Raw genomic sequence first — 25,463 nt, 5'->3', positions numbered from 1 at the left:
GTCCCTCCCCGAGCGCTTCCGGAGGGGGCTGAGGGGAGGCCGCGGCTGCCGGGGCCGGCTCCGCCATGGGGAAGAAGCACAAGAAGCACAAGGCGGAGAAGGCGGAATGGCGCTCGGCCTCCGCCACCGCATACAGCGGTAAGAACCGGGAGGGACCCGTCTTTGTACTCGGGGACGCATCTACCCTTTTTCCCCACCCTCCGCCTCCACCGCGCCGCGACTGTCGCCAGGACCCGGCACCCCTCCGCGGGCTGGGTCGCGGCGGAGCGCCTGGAGGGAGCGGCCCCGCTCTGAACGCGTGAGCTGCCGGGGGGGGACCCGGGGCCGGGCCGGCGGGGCAGGACGAAGGGGACAAGTGGCGTGTTGCGGGGCTCCTGCGCGGCGGGGGGTGGCGAGGGGAAGCGGGCGGTACCGTGAAGGAGGTGGGAGGCTCCCGCGCCAGCCCGAAGGCGGCTGGGGGGGGGCAGCGGGGAGCGCGGAGCGGGCCCTGGGGCGGTGTGTTGTGAGCCCAACCCTCTTCGCGGTGCGTACGGCTGTTAACGGGTCGCGGTTACTGCACTGGTTGAATGATACTTCGTTTCACCTTAGTCTGACGAGGATCTTGTGATGTTTTCAGGGAAAGCCGAGGAGTTAGTTCCTTACGTATTACAGGTTTGTGGAAAATCGTTGATGGTAAAGTGTGGTGAACAACTGCTTCTTAACTTGAATTTGTTAGTCTTGACTACTGTTTTTCTCTCCAAATGTATTGCATGTATTTTCAAACTGCAGCAAATTCTTGTATAGCTTTAGAAGAAGCATCAGTAATTGTTGTATGCTGTCACCTCCATGTGTATTTATGAAATGTTTTACTTTTTGAATTTAGATTATGTGGATAAGCCTTTGGAAAAACCTTTAAAGCTGGTGCTTAAAGTTGGAGGAAGTGAAGTGACTGAACTTTCTGGGTCAGGGCATGATTCTAGTTACTATGATGACAGATCAGATCATGAGCGAGAACGACATAAAGAAAAGAAGAAAAAAAAGAAAAAAAAGTCTGAGAAGGATAAAGAAAAGCATCTAGATGATGAGGAAAGAAGAAAGAGGAAGGTAAGCTGTGATTTTTAACATTCAAATATGCCAGTCTTCATGCTTGCTTATTAGATATATAGTCTAGCACAGAGTACCAGAACGTTTTTTTTTTTTTTTTTTAAATCACTGTTGCAAGAAGCTTATTGTTTGGAGACAGCACTTCACAGATGTGGAAAACCTCTGTGTGTGTGTGTGTTGGTGTATTTCTCCCATTTAAAGAGATATCCCTGTGATGACTTTTTGAACAAAGTAAAAGCTTGTTTCTTGTAACTGCTTGTTTTTCTTATCCACTTGCTTTGTCTGTAGGTACGAATACTTCTGTTTTTAAGCTGGATGTTTTGTATTTCAGCCAGGTCAGAAACATGTTTTGCTACCCTTTGAGGAGGGTATTTTCAGCTTTTCCAATAAATCTAGATTGCGTTTGTGTTCCTGAGGTACACCAAGTTATTGGACATTGAAATTGATATGTTTACTCAAAAGAGTTTTCTGAAATCTGATCTGTTGAGTGCTGTGGCACAGTAGTCTTGTTGGCTCTTGTTGAGAACGACCTGCATGCTTTGTGGCGTTGTTAGTAGCAAATGGTGTGGTCACCTTGGTTGTCTGTGCTGAACCTTTAGGAGTTGGACTGACATCAAGAAGGTGTTCATGGTAGTTACCTTTACAATTTCATTTTAATTGTATTTCTTTTGGGTACTAATGATTTTCTGACCTCTGCTTTTTTAATTCTCTTCTGTCATGTAGCTTTGCTATTCTCATATGACAGCTTTTCAGTAGTACTTTGTATGTGTGTATGGCTAACATCTGTCATTTTGAATTGGTTTATTTGTTAGGCTTGTATTACTTGAAAGTGATACATCTTGTAGGATCACTGAGAAGCTCTTGAATACAGATAATGGAAAATTTTCTTTGTACAAACATTTCCAATGTTTCAGTTAAGAGTATGGCTGCGACTTGAAATGCAGCAAAACAACTGTCTTTAATACAAGATCTCGCAGCGTCAAATCAAATTATTTGTTTTGCCTTTGCTAAATGAGGGGATGGTTTTTTTTGTTTGTTTTTTTTTTTTTTTAAATCTAAGGGATAGATAAGTAACATAGCTGTAGTCTAAACAAGATTAATGAACATGTGCTTTTCTGTGCACACCTGAATAATGACTGTAAGATTATAGGAATGACTCAGGTATGCCTTTACTTTGAAGCTCAGGAAGAGATCATTAATTGCCACCATTGCTACAGAGCATTCCTTACGGTTCTTTTGTAGGCCTCCTATATTACCATGTACTGTATTGATTCCTGTTCAATGCACCAGACAACAAAAACACATTGATCAAACCAGAGCTGCAGACTGATCTTTACTGAATAGCAAATTAACTTCCTTTACTCTCTGGTGTAGCTTATTATCATGCAGTTTTACATATAAATAGCTTCAGAGTTTAACATTCTGCTCAGTAAAAATACAGTAACTAATGATAGATTATATACATTCTTCTAAAGTTGTCATCTTCCTCCTGTGCTAGGAAGAGAAAAAGAGGAAAAGGGAGAAAGAACAGTGTGACACTGAAGGAGAAACTGATGACTTTGACCCTGGGAAAAAAGTGGAGGTTGAACCTCCTCCAGATCGTCCTGTCAGAGCATGCAGAACTCAGCCAGGTGAGCAGTGTGAAAAACTAAATCATCTTGGATGTTTTTAAAAGCGTGAACAGTAAAGCTTTTATCAAAGGTACCAAAGTATAAAATTTTCATGAGGATTTGCTGAAATCTAGAGACTTTATTTTTTCCAACATTCAGAACTTTTTGCTGCCTGAAAAAACAGTATTCCTCTTGCTCCCTTTGGATTTTAGTGGCTTGGGTTTCATGTGACTGAACTTGCTAAGGACACCTGTCTCTGTCTCCTGTTACTTGGTAGAATAAAGCTAGTATGAAAGTGTTACTACGCAAAGTGTTCCCTTATTCCTTCTCCTTAGCATTTCCTCAGCATTTACAGAACAATGGTCGGAACGTCTGAAACTAAATTTTGCTCAGTTCAAGGCAAAAAAATCTTGTGGGGACTGTGTAGCTGTTGTTATGGTCTTCTATAATCTATGTGGAGTTTTAATTGTAGTATCTCTATTTTCATCAAAAGTATGGCAATAAGTTATGAAAGGATGTGTCTAAAGACCATAGTCCCCACAGTTTTCATTTCGCGATATTTAATTCTCATCACCATCACTTATCAGTTGTGTGTGGTAACTTTTGCATGTTTAACCCGTTCAGATTTTGCCACACTTTCTCTACCTGTAGCCATTGCTTGATAGTTAAAACTCAACATTATCCCGTGGAAGCTTTTACTTAGAAGAATCTTCATATACATCGTGATCTCAGTACACATATGCCTGGAAATGGAACTTAGTGGCAAAAATTTGGGTCTTTAGTAATATTTTGAGTCTTGTCTTTGAAACACTGCCTGTTGACTGGTCAAGTAATTTATTGAGGAATTTTCTAATTATGACTACAGATTAAATTGAGTAATGGTGTCCATCAACTGTCAAGGTGACCTAATAGGGGTAACTGAAATCTTCTGGTCGAAGCTTTATGTCTCTGGGTAGCCTGGAACCTTGAAAAGCTGACAAACTAAAAACTGATGTCTATATTGACAAGGCATCTATTTTCATATACTTGGAAAATGTCGTTCGAAAGGGTATAAGTTTTCTTACCTGTTCTGGTGAAGAGGGGAAATGTCTCTCCATTATTATGATGAAGAGTTGGAATTTTAATTCTAGATTTCATCATGCTGCTTCTTTAGTTTTTCAAACTTCATATTAAAGACAGTCTGTCTGAAGTATGTGCATGGAACAGGTAATTAACGTGTAGTGTTTCTTGTTTAATCGGTACAGGAAGTGAAATTGTAATCAGTACCCCTCTTGCCAGCAAATCTGCATCTATTCGACACTCCTTGATTGAAAATATTCAGAGAAGCTAATTGCATGGGTATTATGGTACAGAAACCATTAAAATAGTACAGATAACATGTTGTGAGAGTGTGGATCTCCCAAATGCAGTATTTGAGGATTTTCACTTTTCCTATGTAACACCTTACTTTCACCTTACTAATACATTTTCTTACAACTACTAGACAACTACTAGACTTACTGTTACATCTGATTTATCTACTAGTTCTTAATGTAATTAAAGCTCAGTAAGTAGTAAAGGAGAAGATGTAGTTACTGTGTGCTTAGAAATCTGATGTGCTTCTGCTTTGAAATCCATGTCTCATTGGCCTTCAGATTGGTACAAGCTGTATTTGTAGTTAAGATGTTCTCTCTGGTATTTGTATTTTTAAATAAATAAATATACCTTTATTCTGTTTCATTGTGCTTGTCTGTGTTTCTGTCTCAAACTGCAGCTGAAAATGAGAGCACACCTATCCAGCAATTACTAGAACACTTCCTTCGCCAGCTTCAAAGGTATTAAGCGTATTGTGTCTACAGCTGTGTCGATGGTGTCTAATGCATATTTATATGTGTTACTTTACAACTTCTCATCCTGGTTTTCAGTTTGAAAAAAGTGCCTAAAGACCGACTGTAAAATGTTTGGTAACCTTTGCAACCGTGTCAGACCTGGTAGTTTTTAAATATTAGTTGAGGAATATTATTGCCAACTATGCAATTCTAGCTTTTGGCAGGGAAGTGTTTTGGACAGAGGATACACTCCATTATGAATTTATTAAATATTAGTGACTTAGTTTAGGAATTAAAAAAGTTATGAATCTGAATAGTTTAAAAGGTTGAACTATTCTCTTGAAATTTTGTTTTAGCCTGTGTCCTCTGTCAGATACCAAAGCAAGTTTATACCTTCTCACTTGATAATCCTCTTAATTTGAAGAGGCTTTTTATTTTATTGTTTTCCATAAGTTGTTAACCCTCATATTCTTAAATAAAACCCAAAAGTATCCCAAGCAAAATATTTCATTTTCTTTTTTTTATTACATAACAATAAGCTGAATTTGGAACTAATGTAAAAATATTAAACACCTAGTTATTTTTAGAGGACTTCATGAACAAGGAGGGTTGTAGAGGTTATTACTCAGTGAAGCCAAAAAGACCCATTTGGAGTGTAAATAGAGACACGGAAAGCATACAAGAAATAATGAAGTAATTCCAGAACTAGCTGAATCTTTTTAAAAAAGTCTACATATGTGTAATCAAAATTTTCTCCTCTATCAGGAAATTTTTCAAGTACGCTTCTGTTTTACAAGAGTGTTTTTAGTGTTTATTTTTTTTAAAGTAGTACTATTCTTTTTATACCAATAATGTGGTATTAAAAAAATGATCATTTTGTTTGCTGATATAAATCTAAATGTATTGTTTTTATTTTTAGGAAAGATCCTCATGGGTTTTTTGCTTTTCCAGTCACGGATGCCATCGCTCCTGGATATTCCATGATAATAAAGCACCCCATGGATTTTGGTACAATGAAGGAAAAAATTGCAGCGAATGAATACAAATCAGTCACTGAATTCAAGGTGAATTGATAGAGATTTAGTTATTTCAGAACTCTTTAGTAAGAAATGGCAGATTCTTTTTTTAACTATAGGGGTCTTTCTTACATTAATTATTTTAATGTGCATTTTTTTTTCAGAACTGAGCATTTTGTGTATTCTATATGTTAGAATGGGTTTCTTGCTTTGTTTTTTACTGTGGAAGCTGTACATTTGTGAGATTCTACTAGAAATTACTGTGGAAACCAAGAACATGCTCTAAAGTTCTGTGGAATTCATGCTGCTAGACATAAACATGAGTAAGACTATCACAAAGACTTAAGTGGTTGAAGAACCTGGAGCTCTCTTTTTTTTTTTTTTTAAATCTAGACCTGATTAAATTAATTAAAAGGCAATTTTGACATAACATGTCTGCAAGAAAACTGGATATACTGAAACATTCTGTGTAAAATTCAATAACAACTACATACTTTTTGTCTTTAATTATCCTGTTTTCCATGTAACTTCATTTGGAATGATGTTTTTGCAGGAAATTGGCAGGTTTATTGGCAACTTGCTGTAGCTATTTTGTGTATTGCTGTTGCTGTAATACCTTATTGGATGCACTGTGGCTTTACAGACAGTACAGTAAGAAATCTTTTCACGGTATTGCCAGTTCCTGGAAAGAAAGGAGTTTTCTTTAACTGATTCATAAAGTTCTATTAGCTGCCTTCAGTATTACTGTTTTCTAGAGTGGTATTGATATAATAGACTTGGCAGAGAGCACTGGCTTGCTTCTCAGGGTTAACTTCTTCTTTTGAAAGGTCAACAAGGTAAGCAGAGAATGGCTTGTATTTCATATAGGTGCTTTGACAAAGATTTTTCTGTTTTGTCATGTATGCTTTATTTTTCAAAAAAAGTAGACATTTACAGAAAATAGTAAAGAAGGATTTATAATAGCATTGCCATCAGCAATGCCTTCAGGTCTCTAAATTCTTTTGGCTTGCTGGATTGTCTTATTTGGCAGCTTAAAAAGGAAGTTTGAATGGGAGCTCCGTGGCTCTATTTAGTTACAGGCAAGATTGCAGTAATGAAACATGGGACAGCAACCTACAAAAAATGAAAATTGCAGTATTGTTTAGACTGACAGATTCTTTTCTGAAGCACTTGGTTTCTGCTGATACTCTGAGGAGCAGTAAATGGTTGTTAGAAGTCTGTCCATCTTAGTGACAGAGATTGAACTGCCTTTCTAGGTGTATGCGTGTACCTAATTATGCTTATGCCTTTGTAATTCTGTGTAATACAGAAATGAAGTTTATAGGTTTTTGACCTCTAAAACAAGGCCTGCTCAAAGGGTTATCTTTTGTTTCTGACATACCTATTACAACTAGCTGAGGCTAGTCACAAGCCAATAAATAATCCATCTAAGAGTAGAATCTGGAAGAACCATTTTCTGAATTTAGAAGAAGGGAAATTGCTGCACAAAACTCATCAGTTTTGCTGCCGAAAAAAGGGTCTGCTTCAAAGTTGGGCAAGCAAAAGACTCTTCTCTGTCCTTCTCTGCAGCACTTCAAAGGCCATCGCTAGATGTATGGTTCACATGGGCTTCTTTATCTGCTTCTTGGCTCACAGTTTGCTCCTCCATGTCACCTTCTCAATTTCTGTTTTTGTGATGGTCTCATTAAGCGAAGGCAGAAGGCTTAAATGCTATAGAGAGTCACAGACTACCCGTTGTAACTCTGTTCACCGACTTGCTTATTACGGGCTTGATGATAACTACCAGATGATTAGGAGAGCGGAGAGCACTGCTTTAGCATCCCTGTATGGAAACAGGAACTAAAATAATTTTTTGTTTTTACAGAATCTGATCAGGATTGCAGTAGGGCAAAGTTATTTTGTGTAAATGTTGGGTGCTAGAGAAAGTCTTTAGAAAGACTTCTGTGTCCAATCCCAGTTCACTGGTCTGTAAACTCAATGCGTTAACTTCAAAAAGCGTACAAATCTGTTTGCATACACTTCTGCACATAGTCAAGTTATCATCAAATATAATGGACTCATGCACAAAAAACATTCGCATTTGTGGCTACAGAATAAATGAATTGCTTGAACAATCATTGTTTAAATACTGGGAAGTTATTAAGAGAGAGAAATATATTCTTAAATCAGGCACCAGTTTAATTTGTTAGGATCCAATTTGTGAATTGCCTGGAAAGATTACTGCATGATTCTTGGTTATTGCTTTGCCAACTTTAGAAATTTTCAGAGGCATATAATGTCTTTTTAAATCAGTGTTTCATAGAGCTTTTCAATAATGCTTTCCATGCTTTTTTCTAAGAATAGTAGAATGTGACTAGAAAAAAGACACTCTAGAAAAAGCTTTTGCAATCTGCAACAAATTTTTTTGGGTTCTATTTACAGTGGAGGGTGTTGCACCTTTGTTTTGGGAACTTCCATCAGTACAAATTACTTGAAATTACATATGACACATAACCATTCAAAAGAGAAGACAAAATCAGGCTTGGCTGTTCTGTTCTTTTGTTGCATGAGATGAGCATCTAGAAGGCTGTTTCTTATGCTTTGAAGTTTTTTTTTTTTCTTTTGTTTTAGTGCAAGTAACTGAAGAAGTCAAATTACTAAGATTAAAATTATATGTATGACACATTCTGTCTTCCTGATGTCATTGTATTTCTCAAGTCTACTCTGATTTAGGAGGTGGGAAAACCACCAAAAAGTAATTAACTTGTTGCCTCAGTCCTTCTGTCAGTTTCTCCATGTCTTCTGTTTGGTCCATTTGTAAGGAGAGAATGTTACATTTGGCATTCAGGGATAAGTTTATGTTTTTGGGTTTTTTTTTAATAACAAAAAAGCCAATTCCAAACAAATCTGAGCATCTTGAAGAAGCAAAAAGCTTGAAACTTTGCAATTCTGTGTTACATTTTGGCTTGCGTTTACTCATAAGCTTGCTGCTGAAATATTGTTGTGTTCTTCACAGAGCTGCTATGATGGAATGGTATCTTCCAGTCATTTAACAAAGGAGTTAAAAATTTTAACTGTTCTTTTGTTTTGTATTTTACAGGCAGATTTTAAACTGATGTGTGATAATGCAATGACTTACAACAGACCAGATACTGTTTACTACAAACTAGCCAAGAAGATACTGCACACAGGCTTTAAGATGATGAGCAAAGTAAGAGACCTATTAAAACAAAAAGCAGAAACTCTTTGGGGTTTTTTTTTTTGGTCATACTTAGAAGGAACATAACTAATAACAATGATAAATGTTATTTCATCCATCTGTGATTAATTACAGCAGTGCCTGTTAGTGCTGCCGTATTTAAGGGCTTGATAGCATTCTTGTTATAACCACACCCTTATTTCTGAACCTCATCTGCACCACTGAAGTTTGTAGGAGCTTCTTTCAGTGGCATCAGTGGAAGCAATTAAGATCCACGTATATAAAACCTAACTATAAAGCATTGCTTTTGGCTGAAACTTTGTAAATGAGATCTCATTTAAGTTTTATTTTGCATAAACAAGAAAGCTTTTCTTTTTTGAAGGTGGTGGGTGTAGGGGAGGTTTCAGGGGTTTCACAGAGGTGCGCGTGCAAACACAGTTTTTACTCTATTTAAATACAGTTGTTGGCTTGTAAAATGAAGTCATTTTGGTGAGGCTGCTCTGTGTGTGTGTGTGTGTGCGTGCATGTGTTGCAGTTATGGTAAGTTTTATGTAAAGTAGGCAGTTGTCTTTGCATATGCAGTTTTTTTTTTGTTTGTTTCTCTCTTGATAGTTGGGCTGCAGAAATTCTGATGCCATGCTACCATGACCAAATCATGTTGCATCGCCATTGGAAACGAGGCATTAAGAACAAAATAAGGCCATGGCCATTCCCATCCCATCCCATTATCATAGCATCTTGGCTATGAGGGAAAGGTTAAGTCCCTGCCGCTCTGTCCTTTCTGATTCTAGGAACGGCTGTTAGCTTTGAAGCGCAGCATGTCGTTTATGCAGGACATGGATTTTTCTCAGCAGGCAGCTCTTTTGGGTGATGAAGACACAGCAGTTGAGGAACCTGTCCCTGAAGTTGTTCCTGTACAAGCAGAGACTACCAAGAAATCCAAAAAGCAAAATAAAGAAGTTATTAGGTAAAGGTTTTAATGGGCATGCTTACTGGTTTGTTGCAGCTTTTATAATATTAGACAGCAGCAAAGAATTGAGGAAAAAAAACTCATTTCAGCCTTTCTCCTTGTGGTCCATAGGATAAATGGGCAATTCTGTTTATTTGTTTATTTATAGAACTAGTTTAATAACCCAGGGATTCCCAACTTGAAACAAACAACTCAAAGAATGACTGCATATTCTTTTAAACATTTACTGTTAATGTATATATAGATAATTTTATCCTTATTTATATGTTTTAAATAATGACTAGTTTCTTCTCATGATGGTTTGAAATGTTCTTTCATTTTTAACATAGCCGCAAATACCTTTCACATTTTGTCCTTTTTTTTTTTTTTTTTCCCTAAATGATTGACTATATCAAAGTCTAAACAGGATCTTTCTGGGAGGGCAAAGTGGCCCCAGATCAGTAAATGATTTTATTTAACTTTAGTCTATCTGGCAGGATATAGAGGTACAGGAGATTATTTCTGGAGCAGATTATAACATCTTCCCAATGAAATCTTACTAACTTCTTCGTAAAGTACATTGTTAGCATGATAGCTGTCTTCCAGATAGTAGGCAACCCCATGTCACAAAGTTGTGTTTTTATGGCTAAAATCTAATTTTAGTCAAATTAAAGGGTTTTATTTTCTATTTTATGAAGAGATTTTAGCAGAAACTGGTTTACAAGCAAATTACGTTGTTCAGTGTTCTTACATAGACGTCCTAGGATAGATGTTGAATTTGAATTGTAGAGCATTATATCAATGGGAATTTTATGAAAATCAAACTGCAAGAGAGCATTACTAGTCATGCCTTAAATAATCTGATCGTGTAGATATGTTCTGCAGGCTTCTTTCTTAAACATCCAAAGTAAAAAAAGTGAAATGTGACTTGTTATTTCAAGTTCATGCTCTCTCATTTTTGTTAAAAGTGAACTTCAGGCACGTGTTTTAATAATTTTAAACTGAGTAATTTTTTTGGCTGGAACTGTTCCAGTGTCAGCATACAGAAACATACCTTTTGCTGTATCATGGAGAATTATCAAAGTGTAATTTGTTCTTTGTTTAAGGGATTGTGTATAGGAATTAACTGAAAGTACCTTTATGTAAACAAGACTTGATTGAGGGGGAGGTGGTTTGGGTTTTGTTTGGTTGTTTTTTTTTTTTTAAAAGATATGATGGTTTGGTTTGGTGCTCAGAAGAATAGATTTTTCTCTTCTGATGAATTCTTACGCAAACTCCATTACAGGAGTAACTTCGTACTTTGCCACTTTTTGTGTGCTCATCTTCAAATACAGGTAGATAACAGAGCAAGAAATCGAGACTGCCAAGCAATGTAGTACTGCTTTGTCTTTAATATCTACCTTAACATGCAATTCAGATAGTTAAAAATAACTGACCTTTAATTTTATCCTAATACCAGTTTCCTTGCAGTCAGTTGTGGTATAAATTTACTTTCCCGTTCTTTTTAATGTTTATGTAACTTCAGTAGTTGGAATTGTTTTTGGGTTTTTTTAATTAACTTGACCTTTTAAACCCTTATGTTTTGTCATCAGTAGGATAGATATTATTTCTGATGTACAATAAGAGCTTTGGGGGGAGAATTGAATCCAATAGCAGATGTTTTTGCCTTCATATTTCACAGTTAAAAACAGAAAGAGCTGAAGTCAATGTTTGCAAAGTGTTAAAGCAGCTTAGACCTCTATACTGCAGTTTAACAAGTAACTTGATCACTTGGACATCCTAATATCTAAGTAGTTTTTGAAAATTTTGTCCAGGATGTTGCAAGTTTCTGAAAATTCTCTCAAAATTCTTGTCCATTAAGTATTCTGTAGAGTGTGATAGAAAGTGCCAGTTGTTGAGGAGTTTCCTGCTGTGTACACCCTTTCTTAAACTTTCAATGAAACAAAAATCGTGTAACACATGTGTCTCATAATAGTATGATCCTGTGATCTTTTTATTGTCTTTAATAGCAAAACTTTCTTGTGTATCGGATCTGAATCTCTATACAGAGAGAAATTCTTAGCTAAGCAAATGGAAGAAGATACCCCAGGAGAGAGAAATGGATTTGGTGTGAGGAGATGCTCTACCCAGTACCTAAGGTGTTTGGCCCTAGTGTCTAATGTCCATATAATGCCCTGAAAGATTTTGATGTACAAAGTTTATTTTAAATATATAATGTAATGAAGACTGCCATACCCTACTGATACCTTCACACTTCTCTTTATAATACTACCTTTCTCTGATTTTTATATAATAGCTAAGATATGTCCTGTTCCATCTTAGGTATGCTTATTTGTTATTTTTTCACTGTTTTGATGAAAAGGGATCTACTGAAAGATAAATGTTAAATTCTGTAATTTCAATGAGAAGGAATGGTGTGATTGATTCTGACTAGGAATACTAATTGCCAATATTAAGAAACATAGGAATTAAAGGACTCCCTGTTAGACTGGGAGCAGTGTCCTACTTTTACAAGCAACTAAATGACATAATCCTCATAAATGTAGCCTGCTGTGGTTTTTGTTGTTATTTTTTTCTCAGATTAAGAGTTACAGAGTCTCCATTCCCTCATGTAATTTCTGCATCTTTCTATTTGGAATTTGTGAAATAGCACATTTGTGCATGTGGGAGACTTAAGGACACGTACAGCATTCACCCTGTATTAATGCAATTTTACTCCCAATCTCTGTTCTGTAATATTTCCTTTATTTTCATGAAGGTACAGAAGCAAATTTTTGAAGTTCAGTAGTTTGGTAGTTCTCAGCTTCTGCTGCAAAACTTCAGTTTCATAATATGATTATAATACCACTTAAATGCTGAAGTAGACAGACACTGGGAGAGGAGTGGGACTGATTGTTCTATTTAGCAAACTCAGAATTCAGACCTTTGTTTTGTTTTAGCTTTTAATTTCTACAGCTAGTCCTCTTCTCTTTCTTAGTTGCATATTTGAACCTGAGGGAAATGCATGCAGCCTGACAGATAGCACTGCTGAAGAACATGTCCTGGCACTAGTGGAACATGCAGCAGATGAAGCTCGGGATAGGATCAATCGATATCTACCCAACAGCAAGGTCTACTGCACAACAAAGTTCACAATTCCATTTTGTGTCTGACTATTGAATGTTTCGTTTCATCTTAGGAAACAGGCTTTAGTATTACGGTTTCTGAGACTGTACCATCTAGCATGTGTGCTCTGTGTAGAATACCAGTATGACTGCTGTCTATCATTTAGTTCCCACTGAAGCCCATTGTAGGGTGTTCTAAATGGATCTCAAGGTGTATCATGTGTTGAACATCTTCAGAAATTCACTTGCAGAAAACAGTGAAATGTTGCTCAGTCTTGAATCTGACTTCCTTAATTGCAGCCCTTAGCATTGAAAGTGATTAAAATAGCATCACACTCTTCCTGTTGTTGCAACCTCAGAAAAAGTATAGGTTGAAGGGTTATTAGGTTTTCCCACCCAGCCTAAGGAATTCAGGAATTTTTAAGTGTTAAATTACTCTCTTCAATGAGAAGACCAGAACCTCTTGTAGTTTGGTACCTACAAGTAGTAGCTGTCAGCTATAGCACATCCTTGTGAGTACAAAATGCAGACGTCCTTCAGTAACTCGAAGCAGATAGCAGTAGTTTGTCCATGTTGGAATTTTGGACAGTGCTAACCACAGGTTTGATCATCTTGAATGTGATTCTGATACTGTTCCATGTGTTTGGTTTTTGTGCTGTCCAAAGGGTTAGAAGGAAAAGCTTGGTGATACTGTTAGTGGAGTTTTCTCAGCCACGATCCGTTTGTGGGCTCTGTTTTTCTTAGCTATGTGGTAATGATGGATTCCTTCATTACCTCATGCTATGGTTGGAGTGAATGCTACAAGCATTTGCTACAGACCTATGCTGAGATACGTTTACTCTGTTTCCCTCATATCATTTGGAGTCTTATTACCACCATTATACTTCGTCCTCATGTCTCACTCTGTCACATACTCTAGTGACCACTGCACTTGAAAAAAGAATCAGGATGTTGCTGCACCCTGCATTTTCCACCTATTTTTTTAACAACTGTTGCAGAAGAAGCATTTGCTTTGAAGCATTAGTGGTAACAGTTGTGTCTTCAAACTTAAATGTCTGTTTCTTGGTCAATGGCCCTTGTTATGCAGTCACCTTAGGCTCAACTGGATTAGGAAGTAAAGCCTCAAAGAACAATGGGAGAAAGGTTTAGCTTCTTCAGCATATTTGTTTGGATAATTAGACTTGGTAGGATAGAAGGCTATTTGAAACCTCCAAAGTAAGGGTGGCTTTTTAAAAACCCTTTGAAGCAATACCAGTCTTCTACTAATTGCTAGCTTTACTGAAAAGGCCTTTCATGTTGACGCAGTCAGTTTTGCAGTGTTCAGGAAAGAGTTATTTTAGGTGTGCAGCTCTTAATTGTCTAGGCTGTTAATCAGCTAGACAACCCACTGCAGATCCCACTGAATCTAGGTAACGCTGACATGTTTCTTAGAGTTCAGCTGTTGTTAACTTTTGCCATCGCTTGAAGGTATTGTTCCTGTTCATTCTCTTTCTAGCATTTGTCACCTCTTACTTATATGCCAACAGTAGCTTTGGCCTTAAGTGTGGAGAGAGTTTTAAACTTTTTAAGAGGGAGGCAAAAAAATAAACAAAGGGGAGCTATTTATTGTGCAATTTACTTGGAAGGATTTACTAATACTTCTTCAGGGAGAGCATAGTTTTCATTTTCCATCTTTACTGAGAAGTTACAGTGTTTTCTACAGGATTCATGTGTAGACAGTTTCTGACATCAGTTTAGTTTGTTGCATTAGTTCTGGCTCTGTCTTTAGAGACCCCAGTGCGTTCAGTTGTCTTTCACATCTCTGTCGTCTTAGCATTGTGTTTGTGTGCTCTGATAGGTCTGTCACAGCACTTCTTCCTCTTGAAGAATTTGGTAGTGTGTTCATAAAAGTACTTCTAGTTAGAGAAGGTTGTGAGTGAGATGAAGACAAGCAGTTCAATCTAGATTTGAAAATAAACAGCGAGGTAGATTGTGGATAGGAGTGACAGTTTTGCTTCTAAGAAGAAAGTGCATTCTAGTTGTGGCAGTCAGAAAGCCTGGCTCCATACTAATTGTAATTGAATTGGCTTTGTCTTGGATTCAAACTTTAAATCTGATTTAGGAAGATGAATAAGGAGTTGTATATATGATATACAAACTTTTGCTCTTAAGTCTTCTCTTCTGAAGCATATTCTAGGGAGTGATAAATAGTTGTGACCCAAGATTCTCTGTATTAAAAAGGGGAATACCAGAGTGCAGAATATGAATACAGCAAAAAATGTTTTTTATAGTTCTCTCTGTAAGCAAGCAACTCCTTTGGTTTGGACTGTTTTGAATGATTGCTTCTATATCTTTGTGGTTCTATTTACAGATTGGTTATCTGAAAAAAAATGGAGACGGAACTTTATTATTTAGTGTAGTAAATTCATCTGATCCAGAAGCAGAAGGTAAATGCCATAATCTTTCAAGCAAACGTTTCTAATTTTGAGTGTTCTAGCAGATTTTGAAGTCTTAATTGCACGTACAGATCCTGTGTAGTAATATAGATGAGTTTTGTAAAAAAAAAATTACTCTCCAAACCATTTTTCCCAACAGCTATATTTAATATCTCCAATATAAGATGTTTCTCTTTTGCCTTTCAATTTTCACTCTTCAGATGCTCTGTTTTACTGATGCTAACAGTAAGAAGGTAAAATGGATATCTATTTCTAAGCACATATATTTTGCTATAACTTTACAGAGAACTTGGAAGACAGGCTTTTGCTCCAGGTACTCTGTAGTGTTAAAATCTAATAGACAAAAGGTGAATGAAAGCGCTGTAGTCCTATGTAAATGTGCAATGCACAGATGCAAATACAGAATCATCTTTTACCTTTTTTAATTTCCTAATTTAAATTATTAGCTAAATTTCAGTTTTAAGTTAATTAGGTTTTGCTAATTGTTTTTCTTCAGTTCCTTGATCTTTTCTGTGGGTTTTTGTTTGTGTTACTGCAGTACGTTGTTTATATGTCTTATGCTTTCCACTTTTAGTTTTGAGCTCAAAATGCAGAAGTTTTGAAAGTTTGTAATGAATGAAATGTCATAGTCTCTATGCTCCTGTATGTCATGTCGATTTAGCACTTCCTTCTGTGTACTTTTTGAACACTCATTCACAGCTTACCTATTGTTGCATTGATGAAGGCATGAACCCTTTTGATTAGTCACATTTCTGATGATTTTTCATTGGGAGGGACAAGCCTGTAATTCTGTTACTGTCTAAATTCCTTTTCATTTGGTAGTAAATTCTTCTGCAGTGAAATTGAGCATTTTGGCTGCTGTCATGCCCTTACTTATTTCTGGAAAAAAAAAAAAAAAAAAAAAAATGTGATTTAATAGCTCTGAAATCATGCCATTGAAAATTTGTACAGTGATGGTAATGGGAGCAGAGCAAGCTTTCACTGTGTGCTGTAAAGTACTGTACTGCTTCCTGATATTTCTGTGCTCCAGAATCTTTTTTGATTGTTTGTATAGTTAACACTAGTTACATTGAATTTACAGCTAATACTATAATCTGAATTTTTGTTGTAGTTCTTTTTTTTTAATCCTAATAAGGTTCTAGGCATAAACTTGCTTTCTCTTGTTCAGTAATTGAGCATAATTGCCATTAGATTCCATAACAGCCAGAGAGATTTAAAATAACTGGAAGTGTCCTAAATGTTGTTGGGATTTTTTGAGTTTAAAAGCATATTCCAAATTATTTGAGCCATTTTAATTAAGCAATTCTCAGAACTTTAGAAGAAAGAAGTATTGCTATAGCCATAATGGTAATTATCTTAATAAGGTTCTTTACATGGTGTCTGTGTTTCTACAGACAGCTACCACTTAATCAACATAAGAAATGGCTTTTATCACTTCATAGTATCTGGATCTTGAATGTTTATGAATTAGCTGATAGAACAATTTCAGATACTGCTGTATACTTTGAAAGTGAAATAACTAAGTAAGCCACAAATCTTGTGAATAAGAGATGGAAACGTATTTACAGCATGTATTTGAAATTTAAATGGAGAACCTGAATTACACTACGCGTTCTTAATAAAAACGTACAGATTAAAAAACACTTAGCCTTTATGTTAACTTCAACTTTTTAAAATAGAAAAGTCTAAATATTTAGCATAAATAAAAGTTTAAACATGAAATGCTCTTCTAAAAATTATCTTCTTTTAAACCAAATTATTAGAGGAAGAGACTCACCCAGTGGATCTGAGTTCATTGTCAAGCAAATTATTACCTGGCTTCACTACACTGGGCTTTAAAGATGAACGAAGAAATAAAGGTAAATGCCAGAGAACATGTTTTAACTTTGTGTTAATTATTTGAGCAATTTCTTGATATAAAATAATTTCAGATTATACCTGTCTCTAAATGAAAATTCACTTGGTTATTTTTATAATATGTAATTATTCCATTTACAGCAGAATGCAGTTTTAAGTAAATTGACTTTTTTGCTTGTTAAACATAACTTAATTAGGAGTTTATGGATTAATGTTTTACCTTAGTGTTGTAGCCACACTAGAAGCTTTCCAATAGTGGTACTCCCTTTTCTCTGGAGGAGATAAGTTTTCCTGAGCAACTGTGCTTAGAGTTGAGAAAAAAACCTTTTGGTCATTTGCACTTTTGTATCATATGACAAGGATTTCACAAACTGTGGATTTTTTTAATAGTTTCTAATTTGCTCTCCAGAAACTCACTGGCAAACAACAGTGAAGTAGACACATGAAAAAAAGCAGAAATATAAAAGGGAACGGGGTGATGAATCTTTTTTTGTGAGAGTGGGGTGGCTGACTTGGTTCTTTATTTTCTAGTAGTGTAAGTACATTTATTTATATGGTTAAAATAATTGTACTAACTCTAGAGCCTGGAATTGTCTTTGAGATATTGCTCTTGATTTCAGTTGGAGGGAAGAACACACTGCACTTCCTGTATCTGTTTCAGAAAACTAATATTTTTTTTTTCTTTCCTCACCCCTAAGTGATCTTTTTCTTCTGTCTGCTTAGTAACCTTTCTTACAAGTGCTAGTACAGCACCTTCCATGCAAAACAACTCTATATTTCATGATTTGAAATCAGATGAAATGGAGCTCCTGTACTCGGCATATGGTGATGAAACTGGGATACAGTGTGCCTTAAGGTAGGTGTTTCCTTATTAGGAGGCCTAACTTCTCATAGCAATTTTATGAAAAGCAATTCGGACTAAACTTTAACTAGGAGCCTCCAAACCCTGATATTTTTTCGAAAACTTGTTATAAAAATTAATTCACTATAAAATGTGAAACTAGCTTTCATCCTGGTTGGGAGAGGGTGAGGGTGGAGGGTTTTTTTGTTGTGTTGTTTCATTTTGGGTTTGGTGTTTTTTTTTTTCCATTTGCACTTCTAAGTTACCTTGCAAGGCTGCTATGGATCTTGTTACTAGGGTCTTTGACCACAGCATATTATATGTGGCTAAAGATTTAGCATTTTGCTTTAAACTCAGCAGTAAGGAGGTTTGTATATGCAAGTAATAGATTTCAGTGACTTCAAGGAGTTTCAAAACAGTTAAAGCTACTAGAAAAGGGAAATACCACTTTTCCTTAAATTGTCATTCTTGGAGAGAGAGAATTAATCTCAAGCTTTTTTCTTTGTGGTTTTTTCTTTTTTTTTAACCCGCTACCAATGATAGTTCAAGTGGAGGGGAAAAAAAAAAAAAAAAAGAAAAGAAAATTCTACCTAGAAGGCCTTAATTGCTTTTCTGAAAATGCATAAAAATGTAAAAGAACGAGGAAAATGAAAATGTAGGTGTAATGCAGTGTAGTTGGGGAAAACCATATTATAAGTTGAAATATTTTTTACAAAAGTAAACATTTTCTGTAATGCTTATATCTCCATTCCTACTAGCTTACAAGAATTTGTGAAGGATGCTGGAAATTACAGCAAGAAAATAGTAGATAATCTTCTGGACCAGATCACTAGTGGAGATCATTCCAAAACTATTTATCAGCTAAAGCAGGTGCGTCCTTGATGTGCAGAAATGTCACAAGTTCATCATAACATGAATGGACTGTTTCTGTTCCATTCCAAAGAAGCTGTGGCTGCCGCCTCCCTGGCAGTGTTCAAGGCCAGGTTGGACGGGGCTTTGAGCAACCTGGTCTAGTGGAAGGTGTCCCTTCCCTTGGCAGGGGAGTTGAAACTAAATGATCTTTAAGGTCCTTTCCAACACAAACCACTCTGTGATCCCTGACACGGTGGAAATGAGATTATGCTACATCTCTGCAGACTTAGAAGTAGAAGAGGGTGGGTGATGTTTGGAGAAAAGGAGACAATAGAATGAAAAATACAGAGGATTCTTCAGAATCTTCTGGGTGTTTTTTTCCAGACCCTATTGGAAAAAGATTGTATATGAGACAGGAAGAAATGTAAAGGATTAGTGCAAAAAATTCAAAAGTTCAAAAAGTTCAAAACCAGTATTTTGAATATTCTACATCTAGAAACGTGTGTATACAACTCAGTGAACTTAGCTGTAAAATAAAACATGTGCCTTTTTTACCACCATGTTTTATGAATACTGTTTCAAATGAGGATTTCTGAATACCTTTCAAATGGTCAGTGGCTACTTACATTTAGAAATGCTGTTTGATTGTGATATATGCAGGTATGTACAGATTTTGTGCAATGAAATGTGTTTCAGTGATGATGTGCCATGGTGTTTTATGCGTGAGTATTTTGTGCTGCTACATTTGAGTGAGAATGAATATCTCTGAAAGTGCAGCCTTAAAAGATTTGGAATCAGAAGTTACTGAAGTAATGACTGAGATACTACACTTGAATGTGAAGTTTATGGGCAAAGAAATAGTGTGGGGAGACCCAAAGATTAGTTAAAATGCGTAATACTAAAATATTACAGAACAGTAACTGTTACGTTGTAATTGCATTACAGATATGTGAAAGGTATCTGTCTCTAACCCCATTTTGTGTGTGAAGTTTGAATATACTTGAAATTGTGCAAAAGAGGTCTTTCTCTTACATTGAATAAAAGTAATTTTTAGTATTGTGTCTTTCCAGAGGCGAAACATCCCAGTAAAACCACTGGATGAAGTTAAAGTAAGTTATGCTGATACTCAGTCTTTTTTTTTTTTTTCTTTTCTTTTAACTGGAAAAAGTGTCCTGGCACTTAAAGTAGAGAAAGTGATGGTCTCTGGGCTTCCAACATTCAAATTCCTAATTTTATTTAGTGTGCGTGTGTTCTGTATTATATAACAGAAAACCTTGGTAAGTGGAGTATATGATAAAGAGGCTATTAGGTTGGTCCTAAAGATGCTGTCCTAAGAGGCTGTCCTGATTAGTTCTAAATTGTTTATGCGAATGTATATGGTCACCCATTAGAGAAGAGCTAGTCTTTATTTTTTTGTAAAGGACCTATGCAAACATCACAAAACACGATAGTGTTCTGTGGTGGCCTAGGATCTCTTCATGGTAAACCAGTAAATTACACGAACTGAAGAGTGTTTTTAGAAAATAAGTGTTAAGCTGTGAAGTGCTAAAATCTAAAATATGATTTGGTTCTTTAGGTTTTGCCAGTTCTCATAAAAGAAGAACACAAGTTGCGTAATACCTGTCCGGATTCTTCCAAACAGATTATGGTAAAATGGTTTGTGTGTTTAAAAAAACAAAACAAAAAAAAATGGAGTATTTTGAGACATTCATTTTGTTTCAGTGCAAGGATATACATGCTCTGAGGTAGGAGATTAAAATTACAGTATCTAGAATAAACTTTCAGTACTTAAAGTGGATTCTCTTGACACTCGCTCTGTTTCAGTTAGTGGCTTTGTCTGTCTTCTTGTTCTGTATTTTCTAGTTTAATTCGGCATGCATAACTAAATCTGAGGCAGAAAGACCACTTAGGAATCTGAAAGATAATTGATGAATACTGCTGATGAATATTTGAGGTTTGAGGTGCTGTAAAAGTGGAAAAAAACAGTACATATCAGTTTTACCGCATCCATTGAAAACATGTTAGAAAGTAGGGGTAAATAATGCGCATCTTACGCTTTCGCAGCTACTAATCAAATCTTTCTTTAAGTGGTACAGATTTTACCTTGCAAATTATTTGTGACAACAGAAGAGATGCACTGCATTCCATGGCACCTCACATAAAAAATTACATGGATTACATTATGGCAACTAATGACATTTATGGTTTTATAAATATATCTTATGTTTTGTGGAAAGGTTTGTATTTCTGTAGAAGGTGTCTGGTGAAGTTAATGCATGAAAGCGCTAAGTTTCATTTTTATATTTCTAAAAGATAATACCTGGTTGTGTATTTACCTGCATGTCTTATTCCTCCTGCTCGAATAGGCAACCTCTGAGAATTCTGTTGGAATGCGTTGAAGTGTAATGATTTTTACTTTGATCTCTTTACTTTTTGCCATTACATAGCAGGATTGCAGCAGGGATGGAAAAAATGAAATTGTTGTAAGTGCAGGCTGTATTTCGTTATCCAAATGTATAGGAAAAACTACTTGAGAGACCGGCTCCAGCTGATACTGTGTATAGGGAGGCCCACCTTACTGGTTTTATTAGTCACATACCAAAAATTTCAATAAATCCAGTGTTGCATTGAAAAGGTGAGGGGGGAAAAAGGGATCCCAGAGTGATTCATGATGGGGGCGACTGGTAATTCTTCCTCCTTGCCATGGTTCTGCCACAGCACAGGGATGAGTTGAGTATGTAATTGAGTCCCAGAGGATTTGCTAATGTTGGTTTCAGCAGTCCTGGATGATGAGATGAAAGATTAAATTTAGACTACCCTGGAGATCCCTTGCCATTCATATGACTGCTCAGTCCTGGGACCACGTTTGAGCTGCTTGTGAGTTACAGGTTAGCCAAGATGGTTATGGATGCTCCAAAGTGTTGTGGTGCACACCGACAGTATGGATTCATGCGTTCGCATTAAACAGTTATGACAGCTTGTCACTATTGCTAGTCTTTCTGTTTTTTGTATTTTAACAGGTTGGAGAATCTGCTGGAGACAGTAATGCTTCTGAGTTGGACTTTCTCTCTATGAAAACATACTCAGATGTATCTCTTGATATTTCTATGTTAAGTTCATTAGGTAAGTAATTAAATATACAAGCCATCAATTATGATTTAGTTGTACCCTTTAGGCAAAATAACAGCTGGATTTGCTAAGAATAACAAAGTTCGAAAAGTAGTAGTAAGTCTACATTTGACATAGGTAAAAGTCTGTGGATGGTACCAGATAAATGAAACCTCGGTCTGTTTTTCCTTTGAGACATCCATGTGCTTAGCCAATCTAACTTTTCCTGTACTACTGAAGAAACCAAAGTATTTGTACCTGACAATTTTGATAGCTCTCTTGGTTTTTATGTGTTCATAGTAACATAAATTTTAAGAATCAGCGTGGAGCTTTGGCTCAGAAATGTTATTGCTTCATATGCTGTCTTTTGAAATAACTTGGGAAGTAGGTAAGTATGTGAAGCTCAGTCATATTGCCACTTGGAATGTCCCAAAACAAAAATCAAAAGAAACTTCAGGTGTTGGAAGAAAGACTTTAGCTTCAAATAGGCAGTTGTATAAAAGTACTGGGATGTTTCAAATACACATCTTTGATAGGTTATCCTTCTTTAAATACTACCAGACATAATGTTCCTGTTTCTGCAGGCTGTTGAGCTGGTCAGAAGTCTTCAAAAATGTCTTCACAAAAAACCCCAACTGCTAAGGTTTAAGATACTTTTAATTCAGAATGTGAAAGATGCCAAACTATCTATTATAAAACAGCCAATGTAACTGAAAGCTTAAAGAAACAAAAAAAAAATCTTCAAATTTCTCCCATAAATGCAGTATTCTTTGAAAAGCAATTGTAAGCTCTGATTATGCTGTCACACACTAATTTTATTGCAGTTCAATAAAAAAAATTAATAAATACCTGTTTTATAGATAATGTTTAGACATACCATGAATTTCTTGCTCCACTGAAAGCTGCTTATATTTTTCTTCTTTGATCTTTCTGTAAAAAAAATCATACTTCTAGATTACTTCCCAGAGAGAGTTTATGGCATTACTACTTACCGTAATTCTTGTAAAGTTAGCAAGGTCTGCATTGAAGACAACGCAAAGAGAAGGGAAAGAGTTTATTTTCCTGTTTAAAGTTGAGGGAAATTTTTTTAAGTCTTCAGATGAAAGAACAGTGTGTGTTGGCACATACTTCCAGTTCTTTCCAATTTCACAATTTTATTTGGCTTAATATAAAATCAGTGTAGCTGGGGAAGATACTGTTCTTAAAACCTGCTGTGATGTAGAATTCTTCACATCCATAAATTAAATGTTCTATTTTATATTTTAATAATAATATCTATTTATATTTTAATAATAAACATTCTATCTATATTTTAAGTTAGGTATTTAATCTTTTCACTGACTTCCTCTCCTTTGCTACATACTAAATGCACTATTTCATGTCTGGAGTTTAACAGATGAGGAAGGCAAATTAAGCTCTTATAGCTGTTTAAATACTGAGAGTCGGTTCAGCTTCAGCCATTTCTCATGGCACTCTCCTTCATCTTCCAGCATTGCCAACTGCATTTCAACATGTGTTTCTTGAAACTGAGAACAGATCTGCAGCTGTTGCCTTTTAGAGGTGCAAAGGAAAATGCAAGATTGAGGTCTTTTGTGAAATAGGCAACACTTGTGATAATTTATTTTAGAATTTTTTTACAGTGACTCGGTAATTCCTGAGTCAATCTGCATGTACTAATCATGGTTTTTGGTTGGTAACTGGTGGCCCGTAGGGAAAGTGAAGAAGGAGCTCGATCATGACGATAACCATTTACATCTGGATGAAACAACTAAGCTGCTGCAGGACCTCCACGAAGCTCAGGCTGACAGAGTGGGATCCCGGCCATCATCCAATTTGAGTTCCCTCTCCAATACCTCTGAAAGAGACCAACATCATCTTGGTAAGGTTAGCTGTGTCACAGAAGTTGCAGTACTTCTGCTCTAATTGAAACTGGTTAATTTTTTATAAATTATTTATAAAATTATAAATTTATAAAATTATAAAATATTAATATTTTAATTTACATAAATCTTTGCATGAAACTACTCTGATAAAACAATGTGCTGAGTGACTACAGGATCATGTTTTAATTTTTAAGTATGCATTGCAAAGGCAACTTAAAGACATGCTTTTGACCTGTAGAATTAAGGACACTAATTGTAGTTACTTATTTTTTGATTTGGCATGATTGAAGTAATTGTGAAGTAAATTGACACTGACTGGCAAATCCTTATATGCACTTGTGTTTTATGCTCTTAGAAATACTAAGGAGTATATAACGTTTATTTTACTTCCACATAGTTGTATACAGCGAGTAACAGGTGGGATTCTACAATAGCCTTCCATTGTCAACTGTAAAATTCAGCAATAAGACAGGATGATAGGGTAACATACCACTTAACAATTTGGTGTCATTTCTAAGAAGGTAGGAGATGTTGGTTTGATGATAACTCAATTACTTTATGTATAATTTTTCAACAGAGTAATAGAATAATGGCTGCTTTTTCAAAAAGGATTTAAATTACTGAAGAATCTTGTAATTTCTTTTTCAAAATCTCTTGTTTAAATATCATTTAAATGTCTGTCTTGCTTTAAAAGTCTGAAAGGAACATGTAGAATAACCATGCTGTTTATATACATAAGTATCTCTCCATTATTTTTCTGTACTTGTAAAGTGTTTGGTGGGTTTTTTTTTTCATATTCTACAGGAAGCCCTTCTCATCTGAGTGTTGGAGAACAGCAAGACATGGTTCACGATCCCTATGAATTTCTTCAGTCTCCGGAAACCTCAAATGCCACTACTAACTAATCTGACATGTATTATATGTATTTTATATTTTAATTGTATTATGTTTTTATAAAGTTTTTGTCCATGGCAGAAACCTCAATTTTTTCCTCTTTTCTGTGAGGATTCCTGTATAATATTATCATACATGCTGGATTAAACAAAAGAAAAATACCTACTTAGTACATCATGTTGTTAGCAATGTACCGAAACCTGCTCTTGATTTGTTTGTTGAGGGAGGTCACTGTCTACTGATGTGTGAATATTGACTGAAAAACAACGAATAATGTGTTAGAAAAACTTGTATTTTATAGAAACTAAAAAGTAATAACTTTCCCAGTATCATGGCAGTGGTCATGAAATGTTACTACTAGAATTCTCTACCAGTTCTGTTCGGGTCTTTAACATCTTCAGGGAGGAATATTTTATTTCAGCAGTGACAGAACTGCATGAATTGTGATCATTATGTTTCCCATCTCCTAACCCTAATCTGTAGAAGTTGTTTCTGCTTCCTCATACTCTTAAATCTCTTTTTAATCACTGTAGAGAATACTTAATTTGAGTTACTTGCATTAAAACACTCACTACAAAAATCCTACCCTGGATCTAAAAAAGATGGATGTTTTTGTGATCCCTTGTGTCTTGAAACAAAGAAAATATATTTTTTAATTTGATATGTATATTTACTTGGATGGAAAAAATACTGGATAAGTGTGCTTTTCAGTAATTTTAAAATAAAACTTTTATAATTCAGTACTGATGTAACTGGGGCATTTTGTACCATTGATTTGTGTAAGTTGGACAAATTATGAATTTTCAATATTTTGTAAATATTAATAAAAATACAAAATGACTTTT

General features: G+C 35.8%; 1 protein-coding gene across 9 annotated transcripts; it reads left to right on the top strand.

The window, feature by feature from the left end:
- The first annotated feature begins 15 nt into the window (after nt 1-15).
- BRD9 (bromodomain containing 9) lies at nt 16-25,463 on the top strand. Of its 9 annotated transcripts, none has more exons than XM_074870104.1 (18): nt 16-138; nt 863-1,083; nt 2,582-2,714; nt 4,447-4,507; nt 5,421-5,565; nt 8,597-8,707; nt 9,550-9,662; nt 11,654-11,782; nt 12,622-12,754; nt 15,099-15,174; nt 16,947-17,042; nt 17,764-17,896; nt 18,640-18,751; nt 19,804-19,842; nt 20,310-20,381; nt 21,754-21,856; nt 23,553-23,720; nt 24,529-25,463. In XM_074870104.1, exons 1-18 carry the CDS (start codon nt 66-68, stop codon nt 24,627-24,629), a joined length of 2,019 nt encoding a protein of 672 aa, XP_074726205.1. In that variant the 5' UTR covers nt 16-65; the 3' UTR covers nt 24,630-25,463. The 9 variants fall into 9 exon arrangements, with proteins under 9 accessions (XP_074726205.1, XP_074726226.1, XP_074726195.1 ...); XM_074870125.1 differs by having other exon boundaries at nt 9,547-9,662; nt 11,693-11,782; XM_074870094.1 differs by having other exon boundaries at nt 9,547-9,662.

Source organism: Strix uralensis, chromosome 1 (assembly GCF_047716275.1).
Source record: "Strix uralensis isolate ZFMK-TIS-50842 chromosome 1, bStrUra1, whole genome shotgun sequence".
In the NCBI taxonomy this organism is placed as follows: Eukaryota; Metazoa; Chordata; class Aves; order Strigiformes; family Strigidae; genus Strix; species Strix uralensis.
The sequence above is the reverse complement of the archived record's forward strand: the minus strand, read 5'-3'. Positions and strand labels throughout refer to the sequence as shown.